Source organism: Lagopus muta, chromosome 4 (genome assembly GCF_023343835.1).
Source record: "Lagopus muta isolate bLagMut1 chromosome 4, bLagMut1 primary, whole genome shotgun sequence".
Lineage (NCBI taxonomy): Eukaryota > Metazoa > Chordata > Aves > Galliformes > Phasianidae > Lagopus > Lagopus muta.
In genome coordinates, this window is record NC_064436.1 from 16,766,854 (window position 1) to 16,790,595 (window position 23,742).

Below are 23,742 nucleotides of genomic sequence, written 5' to 3' on the forward strand. Positions count from 1 at the left end.
TTAAAAAGCTTTGCATTTTTTGAGTCATTTGAAGAAAGCTTTTCTCCCCAGGCTCTGAGACAAACATAAGTTGCTGTTCACAGTGGTGTAAAGGCCTGAAGCAAGGGAATAAATTGCATGTAAATTGTAGATCTGACCGCACTCCTAATGCTTACAATGGTAGGCTGATTGGTTGTGTATGGGGAAGAAACACAAATGAAATAAAGCAGTAAAATAATCTGTACAAACTGTGAGAGAGATATTGAATCGTGAACATGAAGAGGTTTGAATACAAAAACTTTAATTGTGAATGTATATATTTTTAATGTAAGTGACAGTAAAGGTGGAACAGCGTTTAGTTAAAATATGTTTGCTAAAATAAGTGATTTAAGATAAAGTATTTAGATAAAATAGTTTGCTTAAAGAGAAAAGCTGCAGCTGTATAGGTGAACTCATCCAGAAAAGGTGGTCTGCTCAAGGTAATTTTCACTTTGGAATTTGCAATTAAGCCAAGCACCACAAGTGGTTACTGAACTCTCACTGATACAGAATTGGGTAAGGGGATTTTGATAAAATCTTTTAATATTTTTCTGTTCAAAAGAGAAATGCTGTGGAAAAAAGTATAGTTTCAAGATATATCATCCTGTAACTCTTTAAATACAATTCTTTCTGTTATGTATATTCATATATTCACAACATATAATAATATATATTATCTGTCTATATAAAATAATTTGCTCTGTTCTTTGTCAAGTAGTAGTTTTGCAGCATATGCTTTGTAAGTTCCTATCCCAACTGATTGAATTAGCCCTAGACTCTTTTTAACATCCTGACTGAAATCCCATGTGTTTCAATTCAGAACAAGAATTTGGCTGCCAAACTTCCATTGGTAGAAAAAAGGTTTTGTTTCAATATTCGTTTAAGCTGAATAAATTTAAATCATAAATATTTTTTCACAGTTGAAGGATCTTGGCGAGTCAGTTTTTGTTTGTTTAGCCAGTACAGAGCATTTGTAATTTCAAACATTTGTTGAGAGTGTGGCACAAAAATAGACCTGGATGGTTTGTCATGTAAGATTTTAAGTACAGTTGGGTACAGATTCTTCTGTTGTGAAACAATGGCAAAAAATTATCAGCCATGAGGAGCTTCTAGTGGTACTTCATGCTATTTCACTGTATGTACCATACAACGGGAAAAAAAGTGGAAGCTGTAATAATAAAATGTAGCTTTTTTTAGTATCCAAGATAATTTTGGTATGTCCAAATCTTAAAATAATTTGTCAGTTTCTTCCAAGGCATTTTCATGTCCTGTTGCCCCAGTCATGTCATTTTAAAGGAGGTTCTTGATGACTTCATAGTAATTTCCCATCAGATGAGTAGAGATGTAAGTATGGCCACTGATCCATTTATGTTATCCTTCTAATTTATAAGTCTTGCTCAGAGTACAAAGCTTGATGTCCCCGCTGTTTGTTTGGGCTCCTGCAGGAGCAGCACAGGTGGAGAATTTCTCAGTTCGAGAATGAATTCGTATTATGAGGCAACTTCCCTGAACCATATAAGTCTGATGGCCCCTATAGCTGCTTTGCATTACATGACTGTTGATGGCATGTGAGCACCTGCTTAAATGGGGAGCTGGAAAATAGGTAGCCTGTATACGAGGCAATCTACTCATTTGAGATCAGATCTATGCAGTCATAATCGACATTTCTTGCTGGCTTGCATGACCACTCTTAAAATTTTGGGTTTGAGAAGTATGTTTGGAGGAGGTAGGGGGAGAAGTGTTTTTGAAAAGCAGGTAATGATTCCCAAACGTACTTAGGTAGATTTTCTGAAACCTCTTCCCTTCCGATGTGCTGTTTTATCTGGTGTTCTGTCCAGTCATTATGAAACAGAAAAAATTTATCAGCCAGAGATTTCCAGCTTAATATGACAAGCGTTATGGATAGCATAGTAAGAAGTAAAGTAATTGGTTGATAAAATGCCATGGCACGGACAGGGTGTAGATAGATGAAAGGTGGAATGCTTGTTTCATGAGATGTTTGATATCTACCAGGAGACTGGCTTTCACTGTTGTATTCTGGAGTGGGCAAATGGTATAACTTGTGCTAGTCTGATGAGGAGCACAAATTTTAATGGAGGTACTGTGTTTTTTTTTTTCTTCTGATAGCATTAACACATCTACGTAATATGTCCAAAAATTCTTAAGAAGCTTTTGCTGATAATTTTTAAATCACGCATGTTTAGAGGATATATCTTATAAAAAGCACTTTTTCTTGACTGTTTTTAACACAAATTTCACTCTTTACCATCATTGTGACTGTAGTAGTCTTCCTCATTTCTTGTTTTTCTGGGAGGAAACTCGGTTTGGTCAACAGCTTGGTGCTCTATTGTGACTTCAGCAATGCTGGTCTTTTGTCTTTGTTTATATCCTTTTGTCATCTTATAATTTTTTTTTTTTTAATATATAATGTTTTTATACACTTGGGATCAGCTTATGCCTATTATTTTCCTTTTACAGCACCTCTCAGTAGCTTACTGCAAATATAATAGAAAAAGTATATAAGCACATGGTCACGAGACTGATTTTTTTTGTGATGATTGTTGCTGGCAGTGTTGCTATGAGTTGCTATGTGACTTCAGGAGTGCCAAAAGCTGTTCTTGTGTTAGTTTTTTTTTTTTTTTTTAATAATTAGGATTAACCTAGCGAATGAGAACTTTTTTCTGCTGGTAGTTCTGTCACAATACAAGTACATTCTTAAAGCTATTTATTTTATAAGAGAATTTTAAAAGTGACTCATGATTCAGCTCCACTTGGAAGCTTCTGGAAGAGGATAATGTTTCAAAATGGCTGGAAAGTGTCAGAGGAGCTTTGGAACATGAAAAATGTTTTTAAAAAAATTGAACATTTCTACCAATAATGATGTAAGCTTAAGGCTATTGTACAGAAATATTTCTAGACAGCTTATTTCTTTGTTGTGAGTTAATGTTAATGCATGCTTTCTGGCTTGTGAAGGTGATATTCTATTTGGTTGATTTGCTCTATTTCAGAAAAAGGCAGGCTTTTAGTTCCAAATGCACTTTTCTGGCATCCAGATTTCTATCTTTCCCATTTGTATTAACAAAAAGTTTACGGACTTCTTTTCGGGTAGTACAATAAGCCTTTCCACTTGTGGCAATGCTCTTAGAGTGATGTCCATTCAAATAGCAAAGACTAAAGTAGCTGTGGGGACTTGCCCATGTAATACTGATTGCTAGTAAACATGTGCAAATTACAAAAGTAAAATGAATTAATGGCTGAATGTTGCATTAGTGATATTGAAAAGTATTTGGGATAAGATGAAAATGCTCTCCTGCAAGAAGTTTTTGTTCTTTATAGGGTATTCTCTCTCTACACACAGTCTTTCTGATCTGTGTCTGTAATACTGTGCTGTGCCTAGATTTGAATAGTAAATCTGTGCCCAGAAGAAGCCAGTGCCATATATATCCAGTAAATATTGCAAAATACTTACGGTTGTTTATTATGTAGCAAAATAAAGCCTCTAAATATTTTGCAGAGGCAGAGTAGGATTACTGTGTATTTACAGTGTGAAGATCTGCTGTACTTCTACAGAAATTGTTACACTGAAGTTTACTTGTGCTTTTTTATGTATTATGCTATATCTGTAGTTTCATATTGCAGTGTAGCAAGGATTTTTTCCAGCATTTCATCAAATCAGCTCATTATCAAGTCTGTCTATTGATACAGTCAAGATAGCGTGAAGTTATATTTAAATTACCAACTAATCATTTTAAGAAGTGTTTTTATATTGCAAGTAACATCTTACAGTATACTTATGTCTAATACCTTGACTATTACTATTCAATTATTTCATAAACTAAGACATGCTTATTGGAGCAGCTACTTTACACTGGCAACAAGAAATGTAGTTTTAAGTTAGTGAAACAACTAAAATCAAATTGAATGGTTATTAAATATACATAATCTCTTCCAGTAGGATGCTGTTTTGTTTCAAACGAAGTTTTCTGCATTATAACACGGAAATGTGATTTTAAGGTATCTGTAGGTGTTTGCCACATCACTGGAAATAAATGGCATGTGCTATGTTCTTATCTTTAATAGTTTTAAAAATAATTCAGATCAACACACTTGAAAGTGTATTGTTTTGTAGAATACAGAGAGGATATTGCTTATTGTCAGTGCTCAAGTCTTTCATTTTGCTTCTGGTAAAGAAGAAAATGTGGAGTCAGAACTTGGGGTATTGTGTTGAAAATTGATCTTAATGTGCATACACAGTTAAATGAGCAGCTCACAAAAGAAATGAATTTGGTTATTCCGACTGCCCTAGCTTTCCCAATTAATGGGTTATGTTATTGAAAGTTTTGTTTGTGTATATGTTCTCCTAGTTCTTTCAAAATGTGTATTGGTGGCTCCACTCAGAGTGAAAATGGTCATGTTCATAGTTGAGTACTGGATTGATCTGATCATGTTACTTGAATATTCTGTCTCTGTCAGTGTCTGGGTTGGTAACTGAAATTCAGAGCTTTTTAGCAGTTAAGCTTGCTTTTCTAAATGAGAAAGCACATCTAACAGTGTTAGTTTTCCAAAAATTCTGTTGGCAATGGACTAGTAAATTCAAACTTCAAGAAGGTGGACTTTTTCTGTCAGAAATGAGGAAGCTATCTTACGTCTGTAAATTTGGGAGCAGTGAACTGCTAGTTTGCTTGCTTGCCTTTTCTTTCCTTATTTGAAAGCTGAGTTGCCAGAGACAGGGCCATTTTGGTGTCATTGTCCTGCTATTTAAAAGCTTTTGGTGAAAATTTACTCCATTTAGGGGTGTTCATCTTTCCTTGAAATTACTAACATTTGATTTCAGAAATATGCAGAATAGACATTTGTGAACGAAAACAATCCAAATAATAGCTGACATTTCTGAAGTTTCTATACATTTATTGCAGTAAAACCAGAGTTTCATTCAATGTGAGATTCAATTAACCAAAAATTTCACTTTATGTAAATTCCATTTTGCTGTAATACATACTTGTCAGCAATATGAAAACACATTCTTGTTTTATTTTTTATGAGGAATTTTCATCTAAGATGAGTTAAGAGTTTTCTATGTATATAGCTGAAACATAAAACTAATTTGGTAAACAAGAAAACAGTTCAGTATACCAAAGGATTCCCTTCCTGGAACTTCATCCTCTTGCGTCCCTTTTGTTGCCTTATCCAATGTATTTACAATTCATTGATCAAAATACTTTCCAGAAGAAAAAAATATATCTAAGGACTTGGTGAGGATCATTGCTAATCAGCAAAGAGTTTTAAATTAAGTCCTAAAGTGCTTTCTTGTGATGTATGGTTTCCTCAAAATGGCCAGATCTCTTCTTATGAGTCAGTCCTGAGGTTTCTTCATGAGACTTCAAAAATAGCTGAGGTGCAAAGTGAGAGCGATGTGAGAAGCAGAAATTGTGTTCAAGAACTGTTTAGGCTTTGCTAATAAATTTGTATTGATCAAGAGGTATGTTGTACTAACCTTGTTTCATGGAGTTTGCATCTTTCTACATCAAGGCTTGCACCTGCTGTGGAAAAAGTTCCTTCCCAGCACTGCAGTGACTGTCTTTGTGGGCCCAACTCTCACATATAGTTGGGCTTTCCTGTCTATTTAAGAGAAAGTTGATATAAGGAAATAATAGTAAGGAAATAAACCTTTATGTGAGAATAGTGTCGTAGTAAAATCCTTTTCTGAACAGCTGGCTGTGCATGAGTTTTGTACGTACTTGTTTTTTTGTGCTGCGAAGCCCAGTGAGCAAAAAGATGACTCACCTATGCTCTGTTATTTTGTTTTACAGGAAAAAGCTCAGTGTTTGCAGAAGGCTTTTGCTTCCCAGGCAGATAAATCCACACAGACAGAACTTTTTGGCCATGATGTAAGTAGCTGTATTGAGTAGTACTGTTTTTTAATCATCTTTATGGGTGTTCAAAGTTCTATCAGCCTGTTTGCCTCTGCTGCTGTTGTGTCCGTGCATTGATTTAATGGAATTTACTGGAACAACATTCATCCTGTGCTGTTAATTGATTCTCAAATGGCTTCTGCAACATGAGAATATAATTGCAACTACCTGCTAGCATACCAATACTGTATTAATTTTATGCTTTGCAAACAGCTCATAATTAGCATAAGTGAATGTGGTGGGTATGTATTAGTAGATTGTAATTTTCTTCAGTATTGATGGTTATTTACATGTTTATTAACAAATTAATGACATTATTGCATTTATAATCACCATATGCTGTCTGAACATTATTTGCATTTTGGAAGATAATAGAATAAGCACACTTCTGCTAAGTATTGTTAAAGCTCTTAAAGAACATCAGTCAAAATTCGTCTTAGAAAGTGAATTGATTTTTTTTTTTTTTCCTCTCATGAGGAACATAGTAGAAAATGGTTTTTGTCTATTTTTTAAATTTTATAATAGATCTCTTTTTATTGACATATCAGTTGAACATAAGTGATAGATTTGCTTCCTTACGTGAGCTTTCTTAAATAATCTGAGAGTAAGTATGCCACGATATTTAATGTTTAGGATGCTTTTCTGTTCTATCATTTGGGCTTAGCAAACACTGTTCAGCAAGCTCAGCCTGTGTTTCTGCATGCAGCTTCCAATTTATAAAGCATTATTGGAGCATTCAAGTTTTTGTCTTCCAGCATTTCAGATAGTCTTGTGAAGACAGGAATATACGTTTTAAATTTTAAGAAAAGAAGTTCTTAAAGTCAACTACTTATTAAGAAGTCTTTAAAATTGATTCAAACCAGGAGTATTTTTTTTATCTTTAACAAGTTACTTAGGAAAAAAATTTTTTTTGTGTGTATTTCTTTTATCACAGGCTTTTTGTTTTCCATACAGTACTTTTTATGTAGGTCAAATGTGTCACTATTTTAGTTGATGTTTACCTATCTCCACTGAATTCTTGGGCATCTGTTGCAGAATATGAGCCTGTATGCTCTGTAGTGTTTGTGAGATGGTAACAGTGCTTTTGGGCATGTTGAAACTGTGATGTGTATTTACTGGTGGTGAAAATCGTATAATATTCAAAAATCTTACACTTACTATTTAATGGTACAATACTTTTTTTTCTTTCTGATGGGGCTAATTGTCCTTAATAAGTATGTGATTACCTAGAGCTTAGATTTTAAGTTTTCCATGAGAAATAAGAATAAACTTTTTGTAGGATACTTTTTTTAAACAGCTATGTTTTGTATGTATTGTTGTGCTTCCTGACCCAAACCAAGTCTGTGATATTTTATGTTGCTGCTGTTATCCATGCTCTTAATTGCATTTTTCAAACTTCTTGGTTAAAATGCCTCTATTGTGTTATGATTGAGATCATACATTTACTTACATGAAGTACTATAATGCAAGAGTGAAAGGAGATTTGAAATAGTTTTGCATGAAACAGCACATCCACCTATGATTTTACTTGTAAAAATTGTGTTACAAGGAGTAGATTACAGAGGAAGTTGAAGCAATCTGAAGGAACAAGCTGTTGTTAATATAAGCATGAATTCAAGCCATGGAAGAATTAAGAAGAATGTGCAAATAAATAGTGTAACATTTTTCCTACTGCTAGTGTTTAAAAAAGTTTTGCTCATTCATTCATTAGTTCATGTAGCTTGTCTTAAACGGATGGCTGTAACGGATGGCAGCCATCCGTTGAAGACAAGCTACATGAACTAATGAATGAACAACTAGTTCAGCTGTGTTCTCATTTTAGCCCCATGGCAGTTAAATTGATATTCTTTACTTGTAAATGAGATTTTTTCAATAGCAAAAGTTGTAACCCTGGCGAGTGATATCAGCACATCATTTTATCCGGGATTTCTGTAAGTATATGTAACTGCAAAAATGTGTATGCTGTGCTAATGTGAAATTCCACTAAGTAGTCCGTCACAAAACAAGCAAGAGAATGCAAGATGCCATGTTCTCCCCCCTTGGTCACATTCTGAGAATGACGTATGTCGAATATTTAAGGTATCTACCTGAATGGCTAAGCAGAAAATTTAATTCCCTCCTCACTTCAGACTCGCTACTGTAAAGAAGGGGAGGGAAAAAAAAAAAAAAAAAAAAAAAAAGAGAAAAAGTTGCCGATTTTAATCATTCAAATATCTTCAAAAGCTAGCAATAGGCGGGTAAATGTGTTATCAGTAAATTGCTTATAATTATTTCAGTCATATTTTAAGTAAAAAATGTACTTCAGACTGTAGTTTTTCTGCAGTCCTTAAGTTAGTGTTTCTGAGAAGAGTTTGTTTTGCTTTCTTTTCTTATTAATTTGTTTCCCTGTATAAACAGTTTTTGTCTTAATTCTTGATTTTTTTTTTCCTGTGAACTCTGTTTCTGAGAGTAGTTCTGGATTTCAACAGAAGAATCTTTACTACCTTTTCTTCTAGTGTTTTATGATGCCTGATAAATTATTTCATTTTACATTTCTTGCTTAATTTGCAACATTAATTGTTTGACCCTTCCATCTGATGCAGTTATGTTAAATTAATGTCAGTAATGTACATAGTTGCCAAATATGTTGTAGAGAAAAAGTATGTATACTTGTACAGCAAGAAAGTAGAAGAGACATTGTCTGTGTCTATTGTTCGTAGTGTCATTTTTGGTGGGGTTTTTTTTTTTTTTTTTTTGGATGAAGAATGGTCTAAAGTGGAAGAGAGGGTGACAGAACTGAGAACTGTTAAGCTGCAAAAGAAACCAGTGCATTATTTTGCTTGACTTCTGGGTAATGTATTCTGAAGTTAAGAGAGATGAGTCTTAAATCTTTGAATTTATGCCTCTTCGTCATGAATAGTGGAAGTACTTTTTTTGAAAGAAACGAAGAGTGAATCCTTGGGGTGTACAGTAAGCAACATAGAGGAAGGGAGAAACTAGTCTACTTCTTGGAAGGAATGGGTGAATAATAAAGAACTGCAGTGTTTAAAGGGAAGTAATGTTTTCTGTCTGTCCAACTACTCTGAGAAAGTCATGAGTTTTACCTTTGATAAGTATCTGAGAGGTTACCAGAGTGGAAATGAATAGACTGAATTTTAACTTGGTGAATATATAGCATAAGTGGAGTCAGATTCTGGCTTTCAAGGTAATCAGCTGAGTTTGAGTTCATGTAATATTCTGCAATACCTGTGAAACAATACAGATAATACTACACATGAAGATTCATTTGAACAAGAGACTTTAATGTGTAATGTTTTCTATACAAGATCAATCTAATGCAATCTGAAACTTAATAGTTAAAAAATGAAGTTTAAAGTTTTGATTAGGGAGACAAAAGCCTTTGAAGATGGCAAGTGCCAGTTTCATCAAGTGATTAACACTTTTGCTACTTGACTACTCCAAAAGTTAAGTATCAGGCCAACTGCTATGTGTCCTGAGTGAAGACGTTAAAAAGTAATCCAGGTTTCTTTGAAAGTTGTATACTACTGCAGAAAGTCATGGTATCTCCACCTAAAATTACTGTCTTCAAATGTGTATTAAGAATCATGAACTTAAAAAGTAATTTGGGTTCTGGGACTGAAACTGGGAGTGGCAGTGCGGAAGTGAGACAGGCTTTCATAAACCATTTTATTTCCTATTCTGTAGTGGTGCTCAATTAGTATGAATAATCTTCAGTACTGATTTGTAGAATACAACTTGGCTACTAGCTGCTGGTATAAACACAGTTCAGTTTAAGTAACTGTAGTAAAATGTGGATTATATACAACAGTGGAGTTTACTTGTAGACTAAAATCAGTCTAATACTAGAGTGTCCATATCTTTTAAAAAATAATCTTTCTGTAAGACATATCTAATAGTTGCAGTGTCTTTCTTACCTTTTTAGTTTTCCATCCAACTACTTATTCTGTATTTCTCTGTCATGTCATAAACTTATTCTGTCTTCACATTTGCAGTCATGCTGTTATCTTTTGAAGTACAGCAAAATAGAAGGTAGTAGTGACAGCAAGTCTGGTCAGTACTCATTCAGATTTTGTGTATCTCAGGGTAAGGAAGAAAGGGGAAAAGGTGGAGATGTGTAGTTATTATCATTTATTTGTCCTCATTATTTTATTTTATTTTATTTTTGAAGATAACGCTTTGACAGCTTTATCTGCTTTAGTACCATCACTGCTTTCTTGGATTACTCCATGAGTTTACTTATTCACTTAAGCATATGACTCCATCTTTTGGGACATTTTGTCTTTCTTTTGTTGTTTCCTTTAATTTCTGTGTAATGCTTTTTAATGAGCGTGACTTAACATAATTGCTTTCTAACAGTATTTGACCACACCACAGTTGCCTTGTGTCTACTGCAAAGGTGCTGCCAGGCAGTATATCACACCTATAAATATTAAATAAATAAGCATTTGTCCCTAAAATTAGTAGCGTATTTTTAGCATACATTCCCTTTTACACGTAATACTAACAGATTATACTTTTTTTTTTTTTTTTTTTTTTTTTTTTTTTTTTACCCTTTTGAAATTTAAGAAGACATATTTGTCTCACTGAATTATACTTTACTGATTCTTTTTATGTTTGTTACTGAATATCTGGAGTATCTTGCCTGTAAGACAAGAAATGTATTTGGGAATATCTTACCAGCACTGAAATCTTTTCACTTTGGTTCCTTTATGAATAATGAGTAGGCAAAATGAAAGGTAAAATTAGGTAGAGAAAAGTTGATTTCAAAATTCAAAACATGAAAAGTAAATGAATTGAGTTTGTATTACATTGGATTCAACTTGACAGGAGTTCACCTACATAGATTTTTGTAATAGATTTTGAGCATGTTTCCATAACCTACACAAACACACACACACTCATACACATGAGTATCATATATATATACATGTGTATATATATATTATATATATATATATATATATAATATATATATATATATACATGTGTGTGTATATATATATATATATATATATATATATATATATAAAATGAATATAGACTCAGCTTGAAGAAAAGACCAATAAGCAAACTTGAAAAATTAGATGTGGATAACTACTGTATTGTAAAGCAGTATAATTTAAACAACATATATTTTTTCGTGTACAGGTCTGTTTTATGAGTGCTTTTTAGTGCTGCTTGATCTACTTAGTTTTATCTTAATGTGAAAATATTTTCAAGTTGTGTGCATTCTGCATGTAGCTTCCCTCTATTAGCATGACCTGTCTCATTCTGGTGACTTTTTTCCTGTACAAAGATGGCATCTAATAAATTATTTTTTCTAACTAAAACTGCCATGCACAAGCTGAAGAGCTGTATTTTCATTTTTTGTATGTCATCACTTAATTCCATGTTATGTTGGTGATCAGTGTGAAAGAAGCTTTATTACATGCTGTCTGCATTTCTGCTTAAATGAACATTTTTCTCATAATTTGTGTTACCATCAAACCATATATCTTTAAGATTTCATTCCATTTTTTTTTCCTTTTTTTTTTTTTTTTTTTTTCTCTTTTAAAGGCCCTGTGGAATTCTCCATGTTCTGAAGGCTTAGTTTACAAACCTATCAGCCTCTCATTGGTTCCATCATTTTTAAATTAAAAAACATCTGGACACTCGGCACAGTTATGGATTTAATTTAATACCGATGTATAATAAATGAGTTACAAGTTACGATTATTGGCTAAACCTACTGCTTCGTATTTGGTTTTTAGCAAACATCACTTTTTTGGCTGCACTATCTTTATTATTAACATATATAAGTAAGTGATTAGTAAGTTACCATGCAGTTATTATCTGAAATAAAATTCAATTAATCTTATTGCATGCACTTTAATCATCTATTGGTGATTCACAACATGTGAGAAACTTCAGTGATGATAGTCTCTGAGACTGGAAAATACATTTTCAAGATCTAGAAGCCTAAAGAAACAATTAGTTTTGAAGCCTTTTATTTTCTGTCTTCCAGTAGTAACAAGTTGACACCATTTGTGAATACAGTATTGATGCCTTTTAGCATGTGCTCTATTTCATGACTATTAATTTTGTTATTTTTATGTGAGATCCAAGAGACATTTCTGTAGGGAATTTCATCATATTTTACAATGTCAGAATTTGCCCAGCTTTATCTGAAGAAAGGGGTAGCTGATCCTAAAAACATTCTCTATAATTTTTGAATGTATTAGAATCATACCTTTACTTTTTATGTACTTTATCTTCCAAGCGATGTTTCTAAGGCCACTGATGCTTGTGAACAAAGTAGATATTGTGTGATGAACATGACTATGCTGTGTTAAGCTGTCAAAAAAAAAAATATATATATATATATATCACTGGATCATGTCTTGATTATGCAAGAAATAAGCAAATTGTAGGGTTCACCATAAACTCTGCCACCATTTTTTGTTGCTTCAGTGTTCCTTTTCCTCTGATTGACTTCATTCACTTGGGGATATACACTCTACACTCACCTTTACCAGGTAAGATGAGAAAGTGATTGTGCCAGCAGCATGCTTACAAGTTTCCTGCTAATATATTCTTCTGCGAACATGGGATGATACTTGGAAATTTGCTACTATGCCATTTTAGTTAAGTCACATAGTATATAGTAGGAACTCAACCTGAGTAACTGTTTGGAATCCACGGCTTCAGTTTCAAGCAGAGACCATACTACTCTAGTTGAAAGAACATTTCACAGGGTATTTTGAAATGGATCCAAACTGAGGATAAAAGCATGCAAGTAAAATTTCTTGTGACAGTTGAAAGTGAGTGGATTTCCTCTACAAGCGATGTTCATTGTTGTGGCTGATTATGGTACCACTTACCATGGTGCTACTAATCAGTCTTATTTCCTCTTTTCTTCTTTTGTTTATAACAACCATCTTCAGCATTTTCTCTTGTTCTTTCAATTAAGCTTCCGGGAACTTCTTTGTGTATAAAACTGTATAGTTCTCTTTGTATTTGTCAAAGGTATATTGAAAACACAGTGAAGTAGCAAATAAATAATTTAAGTTAAAAAACAAAACCTAAATGACTGTGCATTTTATCCTTTTTGAACTTGACCTTCCTTAATGAACTTCATCTGCTGCCATTATTCCTTCACTTACTGAGCACTTGAGAATCCGTTTCAAAGCCTTTCAGCACAGAATTGCCTAACTTATGCTGTCTGCTTTCTTTTTTCACTACCATTTTTATCATGCTAATATTTTCAGTCTGTGTTGGATAATGTTATTTGGAAGAGAATAAGGAGAGCATTTTTCATTGTGATGCGTTGGCACAGATCTGTATGCTGCTTAAAGACATAGATTTTGAGCATGAAGAGAGCTGTGAAAAAAAATTACTGTGAAAGTCAGGCAAAGAAGAAAAGTTGAAGAAAAATAAGACAATTTAAGAGTTCAGATGAGAAGAAAAACTAGTTTCACTTCCTAAACAATCAGTTTACTGTTCCTCTGTTTCTTCTTGAAACTGTGTATAAAATACTGAAACATCTGGTGTATTTCTAAAACTGCCACTCCACTGAAGTGTTGCTACAGCTGTTGTTTCAGTGGAAAACTGAAAACAGTCCTGTGACTTATGAGCATGGATTTGGGTTTTAACTTTAATTATGCATCATTTCCAATGCACTTTTCTTTGTTTCTTTTCTTTTTCCTTGCCTTGGCAATATGAATCCGTAAGGAATTGCTCCGGGGTTTTTGTTTTGTTTTTTCTTTTTTGCTTACAAAGGATTTAAATAGTCTGGAAAAAAATCATGATAGATAAGTGATGTTTAGACTTCAGGGAGATAAAATCAGCGTATCTACTGAAGTTCCTAAATGTACTTGATCTGTGAATTATTTTGAGTGGAGAACTGTTTAGAACATCTCTTCATTTGTTATTGAGTGGATTTTCTCTTTACACTTGACGGTACTTATCAGTGCAGAAGTAGTATTTAGATTTACTGCTCGTTATGTGGACCGATGAAATTGTTGACAGGACATTAACTTCAGTGTGAAGACATAAACCAATATAAAAGTTCTTAATTACAATAGAAATTGGTTCTTCTGAATACACAGTAATAAGGAAAATAATTATTTTTGAAAGCAATTCTAGGAACACTGGAGAAAAACAAATCATTTTGCCTGAAGCCTGTCCTGTTACTTTTACCTTCTCTTTTTTGTCATACTGAGCATTGATGTTTAACAAGTGCTAGAGTTTGCTATTCTACCTAAGATGTGTTATTTTTCCAATTGATGCTTTGCTAAAGATATCAAGTAATCTGATTTCGGTTTTTGCATTTTTCTTCAGCGGTATCTGAATGACTGAATGTGATGCTGCTTGATACACTGTAAGAGGGATAAAAGTGGAAATCAAATTACTAGATGTTGAAATATATATATATACACACACACACACACACATTGGCACAAAAAAGATACACCATGATAAAATATTCTATGGTAGATGTTAAGAGGATGAGAAAGAATAAGTAACTTTAAGCGTTTTGAACAGTTAAGGAGACAGGTAAGTCTCTAAAAGCTTGGGGCAGGATAAATGCAGAAAAATTGTTCTACTTGATCTAAAGGGGTATTTTTTCATTTGTCAGTGTGTGGTGGTTTTTTTGTTTTTGAGTGGTATGTTTTAAAGAAAAACACTGAATTTTCTGAAGCAATTTCAGTAAGGAAACACGAAGAACATTGTGAATGCTGGCATAAAGTTGAGGCTGAGGATGTTTTTTTGATGAAGGTACAATATGCATAATGATAGGGGTGGATATTCTGTTTTCTTAAATAGGGTGTCTATGAGTGAATTCTGGAGTTAAAATTTATCCAGTGTTAAATGGTATCCTTTGAGGGCTGTGTATGTGTGTATATGTATGATTCAGTCATTTAAAACAGTTTGCATTTTTCAGTATGCTTTAACTTTAAAACTGAAGTAGTTTAGAAGGATAAAGTTAGCCTGCCATATAATACCGATAATGGAAACAGTAAATGTCATTTCTGTAACTGACTTATTACTTGTTCTTTCTCAATAGAAATATGGTGGGAACTGCACCTAGGCTGTGTACTATTGTCTTAAACTCATTGCAGTGGTTTTCTAGTGCGTTTCATTCTTTTGTTCATTTCTAGTAATGGAAGTTCTACTTCTTAAGTATCAACAGAACGTTAACATTAATGATAAAACAGCAAGAAATATGAAGAGAGAGAATTATAAATGAGGTTTGGGGAACAGCATGGCATTTCATTTCATATTAGCCCACAAAGGCAATATATGGAAAACAAAGTCTGGATGGTAGCTATAAAAGAAAAAAAAAAATTCTCTTTGCCAGCAAATGCACTGTATAAAAAACATACAAAAATTAATTTTGCATATGCATACAAGTGACGCTGAAGATGCTATGCAGCAATTGTGTGCATGATGTTACAACCTTATATTTAGTACCAGGTTAATTACAAGGAAGATTTTTATTCATTTAGAAACACTCAAAAGAAATTTTGTGATGCTGCTGATGCTAACCATCATTATGAAATTAAATGATAGCTTTGTATTGGATACTTAAATGAGAGGATTAGATCTATATTGGGTAATGATGCATGCATACTAATGTTTGGGGATAGATTCCAACATCCTCACTAACAAAATATTGTGGTTTTAAGTGAGCAGGAGCAGAGCATAGCTGCCTAAGGGGATCACACAGAGACAGTACTGTCTTCATACCTACAATATGTAAAACAATTATAAATTCACACATCAAAGACATGAGCTTTCCAGTGTACATTAAAAGTGTGCATTTAATACATGTCTGTGTCTAAGTGCATCTGTGTTTATTCTTCCAGTCTTAAATGATTGAGGAGAAATGATTACTGTGAGGCCAAATTGGAAGACAAAATGAAGAAATAGTTTCCCTGGTTGGAGTGCAGGTTTGCAGAAGGACTACTTCAATATGGAAGTAAAGCTTCTCTTGCTTCAGTGGAGTCAATTTTTAATACTCAGTATACTTCAGAAGCACCCAGAAATACTGGAGGAAAAAAACCCCACAATTCCAGAAAATGAACAAAAATGGACAGTTCAGAATTTCTCCAGTATTTGGTAATATTCCTGCTATCACAACATCATTTGAAGGCCTTAAAATCTATCCCCAGAATCCAGAAGGTTCTTACTAGAGAAAAAGAAGCAAAGCTAATTGTCTACTGAAGGCTGTTTCATGCATACTTATATTGTCTTGCTATAGGAATATATTATAAATTAATTCTGAGTTTTGCAATAACTGGAAAAAATAAGCATGTGATTCCCATGAAAAAAAGCTCTCTGAATTGTGAAACTATGTATAAAATGAGCTGAAAGCACAGGTTATGTTGTTGTTTGGACTCTTAGCTACTGTTGAGAGCATTACATGAACCCAAGGCAGGGCTGAGCTGTCAGAATCTGTTAGGATCTATAACAGTGGATATGACTTAGCTTTTTCAGTAACTGTGGTGATCCTTGGGCAAACTGCTAGGAGACTGTTATCTCATGTGTAGGCTCTCTGGATGAGCTGCTGAAGAACCAATCACAATAAAGCATTTAATATTCTGAGAAATCCGTTCTGGTAAAGCTTTGACCATGTGGTATACCATATATATATTTTTCAAGTTTTATGTCATCAGTCTTCGTTGCATTCTCAGTTAAATCTGTGTAACACTAAAGAATGTGTAAGCTTGACATTAACCAAATAGAAACTGAACAGCAGGTAGAGTTTAGTTTCCAACTTGGGGCCGCAAATTCTGTGGCAGATATTTCACAAATAGGTGTTGAACCTTAGCAATTTAATCTATGAGGAATGACTACTTTGCAAAATGACAGTAATAATGTCTACAGAAAACTGAATGAAAATTATATACATTCAGTATTTCTTTTACTGATAACAGAATGTTTTCAACTTAGTTGCTTTTTAGAACAGTACTGCAGCTTCCTGATAACAAGTGTGAACTCTTCACTAACTGGAATGGCAAAATCTTTAAGAATTTCCTCATTGTTGGACTCTGAGGTATGACTTGACTTAACTGACTGACAAAATATCACAGGCAAGTACAGTGAAATACAAAATGATAACCAAGCTGATGAGAATGAGGAGGAAAGCAAAACCTATATAAACAAGGCAGAATATATCAATGTCATTTTCTGTGTTGTTTTTGTTTTTTTTTTTATTTTCTTTTACAACAAATATCTGTGGAGAGAAACAGAGCTGAACATCTTCATTGCTCAGTGCTCTTTCCACATACTGACCACTTAATAGGGAAAGTGCAAAACGAAAACAAATTTTAGTGTCATGTTACTGGTAAACCACCCATTTACTTGACGTTTTTCATAAACTGAAGACTGATAATTGCCAATAGACCTGTTGTTTTTTTAATGAGCTTATTCCCTTTGAGATTTGGTGTTTACATTTTGTCACTTAAGCATCCTTTAATTTTTTTTTTTTTTTGCTGTGTTTTTAGTTGAATTCTTTGTTATTGATAGAAGTTTCGTTAATGTTATTCACATTATCTGTAATGATAAAAGCATCTAGTATTCAGGAGTTTTTACAGGGCCTTTTTCAGTAGTTTAATAAGACAGAATTATAATGACAGTGAACTTTGCTATGGTGATAAACAAATTAAGTAGCCATCAAAAAGCTTTTTGTACTCATTTAAGCAAGGAGGAAAGGAATCAGTTGGCTGACTCCACTCCTTAAAACCATCTCTTTCCATTTTTCTCAAGTTTCTTGTTGCCATGTCTGCAATTTTCTATTTCTGTTGAGAATTCTTGCCATTTCTTCTAATGATGACATTTTTGTTCTGGCTCATTATTTTTTCCTGCTGTTGTTCCTTTGCTCATTTTCTTTTATCCTACTGTATTGTTTTTATTCTCTCTCCACATTACAGTCTCATTTGGCTCCTACTTTTTCTTTTCTATAAAACATCATTTTTATCACCTTTAAAGCATGCTTCTGGAATTTCAACAGTAACGCAAACCAGAATGTAGCACTTTTACCTTGGTTTTATTAGTTTGTTTGTTTATTTTTAGGTGGAAGAAAAGAGGAAAAAGACATGAAATGCAAACTCCCCATATTGGTATAATTCTAAGAGAGTAGGAAGCAATAGTTTTCCTTTTCCTGTAGTTAATAGTGCTAGTTGTTATGACCAAACCTTATAAAATGAAAATAAGACTATTTTTAATTCTGTGGATGTTAAGGTCAGTTTAGGTTTTTTTCTTTTTTTAAATGTTTCAAGAGTATTGTTTTACTCCATTGTATATCAGGCAAGAAATTCTCTAAATTTAGCTTTCTTAAACCATTCACAGTAATTTTTAATCAGCAAGTGTCAAATGATTGTTGAAGTATGCAGTCAACGTAGGCCTTGGATTGACTATGGAACAAATATTTTCAGTTCACTATGCATGTGTACAACTTAATTTAAAACCCTGTAGATTTCTTAGGGCAACTAAGAAACTTTTTTACTCCACTACTAGGCTTACTTATTAGTAGTGTTTTGCGTTACCTTGTACTTGATAATGTAATGAAACTTTGGTAGTTCTTGCCACTGCTTTAGCTAAACAAAATGGTTTTTATGTTTTTCACGTCACACATTGGTGGAAGATCTTAGGACACTAAATCAGAGTATATAGAGAAGTCATTGATATAATGTATTCCTCTTTAGTAATGCTGTTTTGTACACTTCAGCATAGATCTCACAATCCTTACTGCACACAAACATGCGTAGAGTTCCTAAAATTGACATTTAAAACTCTAGAGGAGCTACTCTTAGAAGGAAGATTTAATATTTTCATGATTTGGGCAGCTTTCCTTCTGCTGAGGACACTGATTTCAGCTTTGTTTCTCTTCTGTTTTTAAAACAGCAATTGCTGCTTTCCCCTTATCCTTTACTTGCAACTAATGTAGTGTTCTGCTTTAGTCTTGATAAATGTAGTTAATCTGTCATTAGTATCAGTATTTCTGCATGAATAATAAAAGCATTCATAAGCTTTAGACCATGTGCTTGTAAAATAGAGCTTATTCTTCAATTATTTTGAGTACATTATTGAAAGACAAAAAAAAGTTATTGGGTAAACCTGGAAAAACATAACCAGTGAAGATTTTTCATAGCTGTCATGGTTTCACAGAAGTCTTTTTTAAGGGTCAGTATTTTAAGGTTCAAGAAAATTTCATTTGTCTAGGGAATTCATGCCGAGGGTTGACATGCAGTCACTTGAGATTTTCTTAGCCATCAGACTCAAAAAAAAAGTTCCTGCAGAAATATTTACAGGATGCAGTTCAGTATCTATAGCCAGAGGAAGCTCTTTTTTTATTTAAAAAGTAAGGGAATGTTTACACCCTGATTCAACTTCCACTTCAGTGTTGTATTGAACTATCCTGAAGGTATTACAACAAGCCATTAGATCACAAAATCTCCTTTTAGCATTTCCTTAGTATTTAGGTTCTCTTTCATGAGTAACAAATCGAGTTTTTTGCTTTGTTGGATTTTTTTTTTTTTAAGAGCCCATTGCCAGAGCCTGTTGAATAAAATCAGAACAGAAATGGGATACGTTATTCGGTAAACCTATACTTCCATAAGTGTGTTCTATAATCCGTGTGTAAGGAAACATCCCACAGCACATGACAGTTCTCTCTTATACTTCTCTCAGAGCTGGATTGGTTCTTATGGCAGTATCGGTGAAGACAAGTACGACTTTCTGGTTTAGAACAGAATTTGCAGGGGGGAAAAAAAAAAAGAATATTGCTTAAATTTTGCTAATGTGTTTTATAACCTGGAATAGGTTGCTTATGCCCTGTGCCTGGAAGCTCTCAATGTGAGGCTGGATTTGCCCCAGTCAGTCTCACTGTACATGTCCCTGTTCATTCCAGGGGAGTTTGAGTAGATAATCTTTAAAGGTCTCTTCCGTCTCTAAAGATTCTATGATATTTAACTTGTATGTAAATTATATATTAGTAGGAAAACGAGTTAAATCAATAGTTCAAAGTATTTAACTACCTAATCTTTTTTGTCTTGTAAGTGTATTGTCTCAAGTGGTTGATCAAATGGTGTATATATAGTTGCTAAAAGAAGCACTGAGTTGATGTTGGATAGTTAATTCCAGAGGAAGCTGCATTTGAGGTGGGAACTGTCCAGTAACAACTTTGTCTTTTGCAGGTAGAATAATAGCTATGCTTAAGAAGTCTTTTTTGTAAGTTATTTATGATGGTTCTAGTTAGACAAAGAGGGCAAATCCACCTCTTGTTACACAATAGTACTGCCTATACAAGATTATAATTTCATCAGTAGCTGTAAATTGAAACAGAACTCAAATTACAGCATGGAATATTTAAGAATCACAAATGCTAATATAATTCTAATGTAAAACATCTCAGATGCTTATTTCCACGTTTTTTAATAATGCTGTCTTTTCAGAAGGGCTGTTACTTGTTGCAACACACAGTAACTTCAGTAGCTTAATATCTTACACAGTGCTCTCATTTGGAGACAATTAACTTCCACCAATCAAATCAAAGGTTGTACTAAATGAATGTTTTATATCTCCAACCACCACTGAACAATGTGAACAAAAGAGTTCTTGAACAGATTCTATTAAAATAATGAAACTTATGTCTGAAATCAGTTGTCACTGACATTTGTTGGTGACCAGAGTCAGATTGGTATACAAATGCATATACGCACTGAAGATTTTGTAGAAATGTGAAGCAATGATTAGGAGACACCTAGTATGTTAGATTTTGTACTACATCAGTCCAAATATGGAGAAGTGTTTAAGTTCTATCTGCAGTCAATGTCCTCCAGGGGCCTAAATGTATTTTGTTTTGTTTTGGATCAAGGTAACTGAAATTTTACTGTCTTTGTAAATATTTCAGACATACAGTATGTGAAAGTGATGGCTTGATGGGTTTTGTAGAGTAAGAAAGAATAGTTTCAGTTGTTCATTGTTGGTTTGTTTGTTTTTGTTTTTTTTCCCCATGATATTTTCATTTAACGTAATGGTCATTTTCAAGTGTGAACATTTTGTAAGTAAAATATGCTGAAAACTTTTTCTGCTAATTATCATCTATTGCTTTGTCACTTCATATGAATGTATGAAGTTGTTGTGTCCTAGCAAGGATTTCCCATTGTATTTGCCTGGGATTTACTGCATTGCTATAATAGAAGTCTGCTTTGCCTTTGAAAGGTGCAAATAGGCTGCTGTGATGGGTGTCAGAGTTGGGACCTACCCATTTTTCTTATAATGGGATCTGAAATTGAATTTGTTGTTCATTCATTTGTGTGGTATAAATAAGATAGCATGACATTTTCTTTGTACAGTTTCATATCAATGTGTGTGTGTATATATATGTATATATATAAAGATTAGAATAAAATAAGATTTACAAATTTTGCGAGCTAGTAGGACAGCAATTTCTACTTCTTTGTTGGGTTTAACACTCTAAGTTCAAAAATTAATTGAATTATATCTTGTTAGTCTTCCATGGAGTATTAAGACCACATTTTGTATTAGTCAGTCACAGAATTCAGGATGAAGTAGACAGGCATTTTTATTGTTTACTATACCTTGTTCTGAGACAGGAGTGAGCAGGAAACTGCTCATTCAAATTTTAGAATGTGTTTGTGAAATCAAACTGATTTTTCTACCTGCAAAATGCTTCGTGAAATAAAAAAGTGTATATAGTACCATATGATGTCACTTTATCAGAAAGTAGTTTTCTCCTACTCTTTTGCTTTTTATTACCTTTGTGGTATAATTGATTAGATTCTGATTAGTTCCAGTTTTTTATAGAAATGTGCAATACATAAAAAGCCACAGTGGGGTATTTCAGTATTTATCATTTTTGAGGCAGAGAAAAATATGTATTCTTTGTCTATGTCTCCTTTTCTCATTTGTTTCATGTTTTAGGATGCTGAACTCTAGGATCTTGATCATTGCAGATCAGTAGTACTCCACCAAAGCAAGCAGATACATCATAAGCCCATGTGCATTGCAGTGTCTTTAGCAGAAGCATGATTTGTGCTTTATTTTACTACAGAAGTTTCAAGAATGATACTGAAGTATGTTGTTTACTTTGTTTCACCCCTCCGCGCACAAAAGAAGTTATTCTGACTTCATTTAGTCTGTGACTTGAGCAAGTGCGATTCACAGTTAATCTCCACTTGTGCACTAATTAATCCAATTTGCAAAAACAATGTGATTAATGCATATCTTTAAAACGTACACCTAATTACACAGAATATAATTTCTAAATTTGTATAAATACAAGTTACAATTTTAAACGTTGTAGATAATAAGCAATTTTCTGAACTTACATTTGCATACTGTAATTAAGAACTGCTTCATTGTATTTATGTTTGCAAACAGGTTTTGTGCTCATTACTTAGTGCTCTGTGAACAGAGAAATGAATGTACCATTTTTGGTACAGATCCAAAATATACATCTTAAAATGAATTTTGAATCTAAATTCATCTTTTGACATTTAAAATTAGTTGCAGAGTTTTAAGGTACTATTATATTTTTTGCATATGTGGATATATATTTTTGCCTGCCTGGCTAATGTTTTAAATCCTTGAATAACCTAAGTTGCACAATAAGGTTAGTTAATAAACTTGCTTTTAGAAATAAAGTGAGAGTACTAATTTTTTTAATTGTGTTTAAAGTGGTCATTAAAAAAAATTCAGTTACTATATGTGCAATAGTGCCTGAAGCTATTGAAAGGGAAATCTTGAGGGTGTAGTTCAATGTCTGCAAGGAGAGCTTAATGCTGTTAGTGTAAGGCTGCCAAGAGATAAATGTATCTACTGATCAATATTTAATTTAGACAAATTTATCTTAATATGTTCGGAAGCACCCATCCTTAACTATATTCCCTAAACACAACTGAAGCATCTTTGAGCTCCATCCATAATCTAATATTCTGTAAACCCATGAGTATAGGAGTAAGATGTTTATATAGTATGTTTGCTCCAAATGTTCATCTCTCATGACAGCTATTCAGTCAACTGTTTCTTGGTCTTACGGGATGATAGTTTAATAAATGTGGGAGGGAAAGATTAATTAATCGGTACAACTTGCAGTCGCTGTACAGTGACGGTGTTTTGTTTTCTGTGTTTGGAATTGGCAATTGGTTAATCAAATTGTTTTTTGTATTAGTAACAAAGAAATCATAGAAATTGCCCCTGAATATAAACAGTATCTGTAAATGCCTAAGTCTTCCATGGAAATGTATTCATTTTTAGCTTTTGCCATGTCAGCGTAAGATAGCATATCCTAGTCATTGTGGTGCAAGAGGAAAGTTTAAAAATATCTGACAAACATTGCATTTGCAGTGGGAGATATGATTTCTTTTTAACAGCCTTGTGTAGCTGATAGGTTTCATTAGTGCCAGATGTAAGAATGTGATCCAAATTTTACAAGCATACCTTATTCCTCTAAATATTTTTTGTTTTTCTTAGCTGTGTACAGTTTATGAAGACAGCGCAGTCTGAGTAAAGAGGTGACTTACTGAGATGATATGGATGACTTAATAAAATGTCATAACGTGTTGAGGGTTTCTATTGAAAGAGAGTACGTTCAAACTTTGTTTTCCTAAATACAGGTAGATAAACGATGAAACCTTCTGCTGTTACCCTCATGTAACAAAAGATGACAGGATGTACTTTTTGAGGTGTCCTCAAAACAAACAACTAGTACCTTCCTTGTACCATGTTATCTTAATAAATTGGAAAACCACTGTAGGGGAACTTATTTCTGCTTCTGAGATGCTTGGAGAGAACAGGAATTTCA

At 33.4% G+C, this 23,742-nt stretch overlaps 1 protein-coding gene across 15 annotated transcripts in view; it reads left to right on the forward strand.

The window, feature by feature from the left end:
* CCSER1 (coiled-coil serine rich protein 1) overlaps positions 1-23,742 on the forward strand; it is a 620,464-nt gene that overhangs the window by 383,644 nt on the left and 213,078 nt on the right. For 11 of the 15 annotated variants that reach the window (XR_007376361.1, XM_048941935.1, XM_048941933.1 and 8 more), the window contains one exon: positions 5,829-5,906. Coding sequence is in view for 14 of the 15 variants with exons in the window: in XM_048941935.1 (XP_048797892.1) it covers positions 5,829-5,906 (78 nt within the window). In the remaining variant the exon portion in view is untranslated. Of the gene's footprint in view, positions 1-5,828; positions 5,907-11,486; positions 12,230-12,380; positions 12,710-15,778; positions 17,026-21,860; positions 21,950-23,742 lie in introns of those variants that run through there. The other 4 variants (XM_048941945.1, XM_048941948.1, XM_048941943.1 and 1 more) reach the window with 4 other exon arrangements.